The sequence below is a fragment of the Micropterus dolomieu genome, linkage group LG15 (assembly GCF_021292245.1).
Source record: "Micropterus dolomieu isolate WLL.071019.BEF.003 ecotype Adirondacks linkage group LG15, ASM2129224v1, whole genome shotgun sequence".
NCBI lineage: Eukaryota > Metazoa > Chordata > Actinopteri > Centrarchiformes > Centrarchidae > Micropterus > Micropterus dolomieu.
In genome coordinates, this window is record NC_060164.1 from 22,857,337 (window position 1) to 22,866,138 (window position 8,802).

The following is an 8,802-nucleotide window of genomic DNA, read 5'->3' on the forward strand; positions in this document are numbered from 1 at the left end:
GCTATGACTGTGCAGCCCTCTCCCGTTTATTTCACACAGGAAATTGGATAGTTTTTGTATGAATGTTCCATTAAATGAAAAATGCATCCATGGTTGTATTATTCCCATTTGTTATTGTTTTAAACCAAATAAAAGCAATGAAAAGCTCATAGGTGCCCAGCACTTTTTCATCAAGCATGGTCATTTCAGGAACAGAGTTGTCCTCTCAGTACAGACACTTTGTTCCATTTCTTTTTTTATTTGATTCTGTTCTTCTTGTTAGCAAACCAGGGTTAGCTAGTAGCTTATTTGATGGACAGTTTCTGCTACCTTTTATCGCACCACATTTTGAGATTTTGGCTGCTGTAAAGGTGGATGGCGGCCAGTGCTTATAAAGCTCGTAATCTAGGAATTTAAGCTTATTGTACTGCACACGCTGGAAAGAGTTTGCATAAGAGCATGAGATGATGGCAATTAAATCAGAGAACCTGATTAGTTTATTGGGTGTTTCTGTAACAGTTATAACAGTTTTCAGAAAGAGCTGGATACGTCAGTTAAACTAGTGAGTCTTAATCATGAGTTTTATTTGGCTCAGATGGGAGCCACGTCTGTCTTTGATGCTGGCAGATGTGGGACTTGTTGGTTCAAGAGCCGGAAGGGTACTGTGATAAAGCTGTTGTCCTTGCTAGTATGAATAATACATGTACCTACTCACTGGGCAGCTTCAGACAGCAAGAAGGGATCTGGGCACAGTGCTCAGATGTTCCGCTCTCAGCAACTGCACCGAGTTTGTTATGTGTTGTAAATGTCAGAGCGATTTTTCATCTGTACTGCAGCTTATCCTACTGTCCTGACTGTGTAGCAACCAAAGGAAGTTACTGTGACAGGGAGCTGGTGTGAGAAATTTACTTTAACATCTGTTGTTGTGAGGGTAGTTCTACTTTAGAGCCTTTAAAGAATGATGATTATATACATGTTTTTTAATCTCTGCAACTAATGATTACTTTCATTATGAATTAATCTGGTAATTGTTTTTAATTAAACGTCTCTAAATGCCTTGTTTTGTCTGATTAATAGTCCAAAACCCAAACATATTAAATAGGGGTGTGACAAGATCTCGTGCCACAAGATGTCACGATATTAAAACGTGATTATATTTCTCATCAAGGTAAAAAACTATCTCACGATATTAGCATGACGGCCTGTGAGGGTGAAATTATCACACAGGATGCCCTCACCACTTTTAAATCATTTGTGTGGCAGCATTTTGGGTACCCGGTGGAAACAATAAATGGCGACAGTGATTTGTGCATTTTGTGACTTCTAAAAATAAGGTCATTATATCATCTCATCTCGTGACCCAAATATCGTGTATCGTCTCTCCTCGTGAGCTAAGTGTATCGTCACAACCCTAGTATTACGTTTGCTATCATATCGACTACAAAAAACAGCAAATATTTACATTTGAGAAGCTGGTACCTGGTAAATTTAGGGATTTTTCCAATAAAAAAAGATTAATTAAGGCTAGACTACTATGAGCCAAGCCGGTGTCATGTGCTGTGAACAGGAAACAGGAGGCTGCTGATAAGGAAGTGTTTTGTGTCAGAGGACAGCCGTGTGCTTGGCTCTGATAACTCGCACCTAGTGGACACAAACCCTGTGGCATAGATCAGAAGTTGTTAGGAACATAAAAACAAAGAAGTAAACCAGCACCCCGAATCTACCTTACTTGTGCAGATATCATGGAAATGAGAGTATAACAAACATCCATTGTGTACTGAAGGCTTTTGTTGCACAGAATAAAAAACCCTGCTTATTAATCAGCAGGCCGCAGTGGCTTTTGCATCACAAACAGCTGCAACTGTTACGACCCGGCTCATGGGGAAAAGGGAAGCAACATGAACCAGAATGCTTTTCATACAATTGCAAGTTATTTTTTTGCAGGGTTTCCAAAAAGAACGGAAAAAGGGCTGATGGATGCTGCTTAACTCAAAGAAATAAAAATAACTTTAAGAGGTCTCTCCAAAATGAGAGATAGCCACAAGCTACTACAAAATCAACTTAAACAAAACTCTATCTCTTACCTGTCATTAATAATCAAAACACAAAATGAGCAGCACCCTCTAACCTAGTGTGTCTAACAAAAAATAAATCTACAGGTGTCTGGTTGGTGTCAGTTAACCCCACTAAGATCCTTGCCCAATTTGTTAGCCACAGTTCACAGATTAAGGTAACACAGGAAACACTAAGATCTTATACTTGTAAATCACTGAACTAATGCTGCGTTCCAGGCATCTAGGAACTCGGAAATTTCTGATCTCCAACTAGAAAAACTAACCTGGAACGCCACTTGAAGTTGGATTTCCTACTTGTGAACTGGGAGAAAAAATATGTACCCCGACTTCACGAGTAGCAGCTGAATGACGTCACAAAACAATGGCCGCTCCCATGAAAGCACCATAGACTGTAAATGGTAAACCATAAACTAAAAGGCAACAAAAAGTATATTTACATGTATTTAAATTAAAATAATACATACGATCATATAGTAAAACCTGTTCTGCATGTACATTGATGTAGAAATATGTTAGGCCTATTAGGTAGCTGGCTACAGTAAAGACTCTCATAAAGTCATCTTCACTACATAAAAGTTATTATTAAAAATGCCTAAACATTAGGATGTGTAATCTACAACATTGACTGACTTGAGGGTTACCAACTGATGTAGCTAGAGGGGTAAACAGTTAACTAGTAACGTATAGGATATTTATGTCAGTTGTTGCATTTAAACTGCCATCCTTTGAAGTAACACCTAAAGCACTGCTGAGGGTGCAACTGTGTGTGCACTTTGTCACAGTCAGCCATGGTTTTCGTTCACTTTCGGCGTCATGCACCACCATGCACCTGGAACGCTTTGAGGTCGGAAGTCATAAGTTTCAACTGGGAAGAATCCCAGTTCCGACCGGTCTTGAAGTGGCATAAAGCTCCTAAAGAAGTTAACACGTTCACTATAGTAGAGCGCAATACAAACGAGGCGAGTTGATCAAGGGCAAAATCACAACTGCCAAGTTCAACAGGTAGGCAGCTATTTAAACAGGGGGTGGTCTGGAAGGTGGTAGATGATTGGAGGAGGTTGACAGACGCCGCACCAGGAATGTTGTAGGAATGTCTTTATTATGTGGTTTGACGTCTAATTGTACATAGTATTTTTTTTTCCTGGGAAATTTGAGATGTGACTTTATATCACATTTCTCAGCACAGGTAAATGGACTCTTCTCCGCCTTTATTGTTTGCTTGCTGCTTAAAGACAAGTACCAAGTTCAAAACCTGAAGTTGAAGCGCTCACTGTTTATAATCATTAAGTCATTGCTGTTTGTTTTTTGTGCACTGGATGCCCTTCAGTGATTTTTATAGCACAATACGAGCAAATAAAACTCACTTTGTTATCAAGAGACTTCCTGTCAGCTTTAATATTAGACACTGAAACAACAAAACAATAAAACCCTGTCCAGCAGAGGTGTATTACATCATAACTGTTTTGTGTGCCAAGGACATTAAATGTAGAGGAACGCTAGTGTAGACGCATGTTTACTGAATGCAGCTTGGTGGACTTCAGCAGATCTTACAACTAGTCTGCTGCTGTGGTTGCGTCCATCCTAACAGTCTCTCTCTCACTCTCTCATTCCTCCACCACACTTGCACTTTCTGATTAGACATTGAGCTGATGTAGCAGCATGTCCGAAAGTTGAAACCCAAAACACAGCCCACACGTCACATCTCACTCTCTCTCGCTCTCTCTCTATCTGTCTGTCTCTCCACATCATATAATAAGACGCAGATTGACGGGAGCGTTGCTTTAACTTGGAATCATTTACATGTTTGTCTTGTTGGAATGCAGACATCCTAATGTGCATTCAGGTCTGCTCATCCAAATGTATATACGATACGTATCTTCTCTTGAATTGTTTTTTTTTTTTTCTTTTCATTACTTTGCACTGCAGACACAGAGAGATGACAAAAAAAGGTCTAAAAAGGCCTGTCTAATACATAGGTCCACAATCTCCCATAGACTTTTAACGGGGTTAAGATGTGGTGACTGTAGAGGTCATAGCATGTGATTCAGATCTATTTCATACACGAAGCTATTCAGTGACCTGTATGGAAGCGTATACATTTGTTATGTTTCTCTGCTCCCTTTTAGTAAGGATTTTCCTTTCATTTGCCACTTGTGACTGAATTCATGATAGATTTGATTGCTGCCTGTGTTATAACTACATTGTGTTGACACAAGCAGAACATCACAGCCTTCAATAATTCCAACTGTACTGTAATATGAGGCTGAAGTGAAAATTTCTTCAACTCGCTATCTCACGTAACTTTAAGCCTCTTCTAGTTTATATCTTAAGTCAACCTTTCAGGCGTTTTCCTGTGGTTTACCTGAACTGGCTGTCCTCATGGAGTTCAGCAAACCTGCTACGATCTGAAATTACCTTATTACCTTACCTCATAAATCTGTCACACCTCTCTATTGCCCCCAACCCTTCACCCCTTCCGTTTGTTAGCTATGTGGTAAGATTAATAGATAGCCCATGTCATTTAGGATCCCAGATTAAAGCAGGCAAAGTAGTAGTTTGTGGTTGGCCATTGGGATCACGTGACTATGTGTGAATGAGCTTATATAGTAATTAACAACTGGCTTTGTTATTGCTTCTGGGTTACTCCTTGCCATTGTTCAGTATACCGGCCAGGGAGTTAGGGCTGTTCCTGATGGCAGGGGAACAAAAGATCCAGACCCCTTCTGATAAAAAAGCACCAGTAGACAACAAAGGCTGTTGTAAGTTTGCAAAAGGTTTATCTATGCGTTTGTCTCTCTGTCTTTCTGCTAATTCCTCTTTCCTCGTACCTTTTTTCTCCCCCCTATTGACTGTTTCACAGCAGTATTAGTAGTAGTACCAGTAGTACCAGGGTTGGCTTTGTGTAATGTTCGCAATGTAGAAATTGGAGCTATTTCAATAGTTGCACCCATTTCAAGTCTAGAAACAAAATGTACTATGTTACTGTGGGACTACAGCTTGGAGCGGTTAGCTCAGTCCTGTGCAGGCCGGAAGTGGTGTCCTTGACCTAGTTGCAAGTGGTGGCTACAAAAATGTGTGACTACTGCTGTGAGGGTATTTATGTTTTGCATAAAAATCCACTGGCTTAGTGTATATAAATCTTTATCCATCTTAGGAAGCTGTTGCTTCAAGTGAACAGTGCACCATGCCTTTTTTTTTTTGTTACTTTCAACTCTTTTCTTTTATTCTTCTTGTCCATGTATTACTTCTCTGTATGGCTGCTCTGTTTGGGGGCATAGACTGTATAGTTTAGGGGGCTGTCCGGGCGCCTAGGAGCCAAGAACATCAGCTGAATGTCCACACAGAATGTTTAAATACCTCATCACAATCTTCTCCCTCTCTCTCTTTCTTTTTATCTTTGTCCAGTCGATGCTGATGAGATTAAGAGGCTAGGGAAGAGGTTTAAGAAACTCGACCTAGATAACTCTGGCTCACTCAGCGTGGAGGAGTTCATGTCGCTGCCAGAGCTACAACAGAACCCGCTGGTGCAGAGGGTTATCGACATATTCGACACAGATGGGAACGGAGAGGTGGACTTTAAAGGTATACGATAAACTGTGCTGGTGAGGGTGAACTACCTTTTTTTGTTTTACAGCTTTATACTGGTCTGTTTTGTTTATACAACACTGATATTGTATTGTAACAATTTGACTGCTATCCCAAATTGGATCACAGCTTTATCATATAGCAGAAGAACTAAACTTTAAAAAATGCAAAATAAGAACAACTGTATGTGCATCACTGTCTGTGGGGTGAGTTTGTGAAATGGTTTGGGGCAGGTGCTAAAACAGTACACAAATATCAAGTTAAAAACATATGAGGATGAAGAGAGGTGATTGTGAGTGTGGGTTTCTATACTGACAGTAATGGGATGGGTGAATATAAAGTTTGTTTGGTGCTAAATGTAAAAAATGTTTTTTAAAAGTTTAATTACTGTATATTTGTTATTCTGCTATTATTAATAATAATAATATTCAGGAACTTGTGTTTTCACATTTTATTTTTGTCTAGGAAAAAATAGAAAGAAAGGCCTGGTTTCTTGAAAGTGCTTTACTTTAAGTACAGTGTTTGAATTTTGCCACATTCACAGTTTATATGTTGTAGTGACCAGTGTTTGGAGTAATGTGTTACAAAAGTAACACAATTACAGTAATGTATTGCTTTTTGCTGTAACGCAGTAATATAACGCATTACAAAGAAACCCGGTAACATTATACCTGTCATAATCTCAGTGACGCGCGTTACAATGCATTTTAACCTGAAAGTAAGTGGTGTTTTGTTTTTTTAATAGTTCACCAACACCGAGAAACATTTCGGCACCAGAAAAACAAATCCATGAGAGAAAGAGTAACGTTATTTCCTGTTGCTGGAATCCGATGGTCGAGATTGTAGGCAGGGTGCAAACTACGGGGGATCTCGGCTCCTTTACAAGACGGTAGCTCGCCTGATGGATCATGCGTAAATATATTTCTATAGGAAGATTTCTATGTGTTTTCATTAACGATTTATTTACATGATCAGAGAGGCTGCTGTCAGTTCATCCTGACCGATCCTGTCGCAGTGTCGGGAGATTCAAATAAACAATGACGTTATGCTGCTGTACCTCTGCTGTACCTACCTATCATATATATTTGACAGAAGTCATGTTAAGTTTCCCTTAAAGCCAGTACCAAGGAAAACAGTAGTATTTCCTTTACACTGCTAGAGCCAAAAAAAGGAAAGTAAATGTGCCACAATACCAGTTTTGTCACTGTGTGTATTATTATTTCACCACTATGTAAATCAGCAGCATGAAAGCATCCTAACATGTGACAGCCATCTAAACAGAACAAGGAACGGCCAGTACAATACTGTATGTAGATGGTGGCAGCATAAGAGAGCATAAGGGGCAATATTGTATTAATGTGTCTGCGCTGTTCTCCTGTGTACTGCAGGGGCTTATGTTTTTTGGGTTTTTTTATTTGAATATGTTTTGCAGATATGGCTGTAGAAATTTCCATTAGGATTTAGTGTGATTTGAAGCTCATTTGCTGTAATAAAGCTGATTTAATAGCACAGTCCATGTCAATGTACAAATACACAGCATCTGAGTAATTAAGAGAATCCACTTTCTGAACTGATGCACGACAACATAAATACCCCTGACCCTTAAAAATGAGTGTTACAAAACATACCTATTGTTTCCCGAGTTTAAAAATACAGTTATCTTGGAATTACATTGAATGATGCAAAATATTCACATCTTGATAGAGGGTCTTTGCACCCAGCAGACTCTCCTGTCTCTCAACTCTTCATTACAGTAGTAGTGCTTTCCAAAATAGAAATGAGGAAATGGAAAACTCATAATATATTCACATCCTGCCATAATGTTACCATCAGCAATATTGAAGTGGAGACTGTGTGCAGAAGCCTGATAGTCTGTAAAACCCACAGCACTGATTGTTGTTCTCCTCTCCCAGAGTTCATAGAGGGAGTCTCGCAGTTCAGTGTCAAAGGGGACAAGGAACAGAAGCTTCGATGTAAGTAAAGCTGCTTCACCGCTAAAACCACATGTGGCCAGAGCTAGTCCTACTGGTACTGCTTGTTTTGCCGCTTTGGGACTAAAACCAGCTGGGGCTTTGTCCCATGTGTCTCACCTGTTGTGTTTGTCTCACCCTTGCTTGCCGCTACAACAAACAGTGAATTTTGGGCAGTGTACAAAATTAACTTTTTTCGCTCACCTCACCTGCTAAGGGCTAGTAAAGCAAAAAAAAACCAGAAATCTATCAGCAATGATTGTTTTTGTAGCCCGGTTAATTTATGTGGAAATGTCACCCTACCCGTTTCCAGCACAGTTCTGTATATAGAATCAGCGTTAAAAAACAAAGAGAGTGGGAGAAAGTTGAAATACTGCTGCTGTTAATGGAGCCGGTGTAACTGGAAGCCAAACATGAGCATGCTTGGTGAGGGCTTATTCTTATGGTTTGACCAATGGGGACAAAGTTTAAGAACAGGAAAAGACGAATGACTTGTGTTTCAATCGTTACTGTCAGTCTGGTTATAAATGTATCCGAGGGTCAACAAAGACTATTTCTACTAACATTTGGTTCTACGGGTGTTGCTGTCTAATTGATTGTACCTCCTGTCTACCCTTGCTTCTGTTCCTCTCCTCCCTCATGCGACATCCTGCACCACAGTCGCTTTCAGGATCTATGACATGGACAAGGACGGCTACATCTCCAATGGCGAGCTCTTCCAGGTGCTAAAGATGATGGTAGGCAACAACCTTAAGGACACACAGCTCCAGCAGATCGTGGACAAGACCATTATCAACGCAGACAAGGACGGAGACGGCAGGATATCTTTTGAAGAGTTCTGTGCAGTAAGTGGAAGCCCTCCTGGGGTATTTTGGGGATAGTGACATTTCTGCTGATGCAACCTGTTATGGTGAAGGCAAATGTCAAAAGGGCAGAAAAACAAAACAGTTTTTCGCTTAGGTTAGACTGCACTGGGTTTCAGTTTCATGCTTCCTGTTGAAATACAGTGTCAAGGGCTGTAAATAAACATAGGCGGGTGTGTTCTTGCTACATATGATGAGGCACTAAAAATACTGAGCTAGCACTTTGGTATTGGACCAAGCAACAAATAAAATATTACATTTATTCTATATTGAGTCCATCCAGCTGAAGGTTACCTGACAATATTTATAATGAACAGTTATTGTTACAAT

At 39.9% G+C, this 8,802-nt stretch overlaps 1 protein-coding gene across 1 annotated transcript in view; it reads left to right on the forward strand.

Moving 5' to 3' along the window:
• Window positions 1-8,802, forward strand: part of LOC123984525 (calcineurin subunit B type 1-like) — a 32,034-nt gene that overhangs the window by 17,320 nt on the left and 5,912 nt on the right. Inside the window, exons 4-6 of the mRNA XM_046071447.1 lie at window positions 5,460-5,636; window positions 7,553-7,612; window positions 8,270-8,454. Coding sequence (XP_045927403.1) covers window positions 5,460-5,636; window positions 7,553-7,612; window positions 8,270-8,454 — 422 coding nt within the window. The remainder of the gene's footprint in view (window positions 1-5,459; window positions 5,637-7,552; window positions 7,613-8,269; window positions 8,455-8,802) is intronic.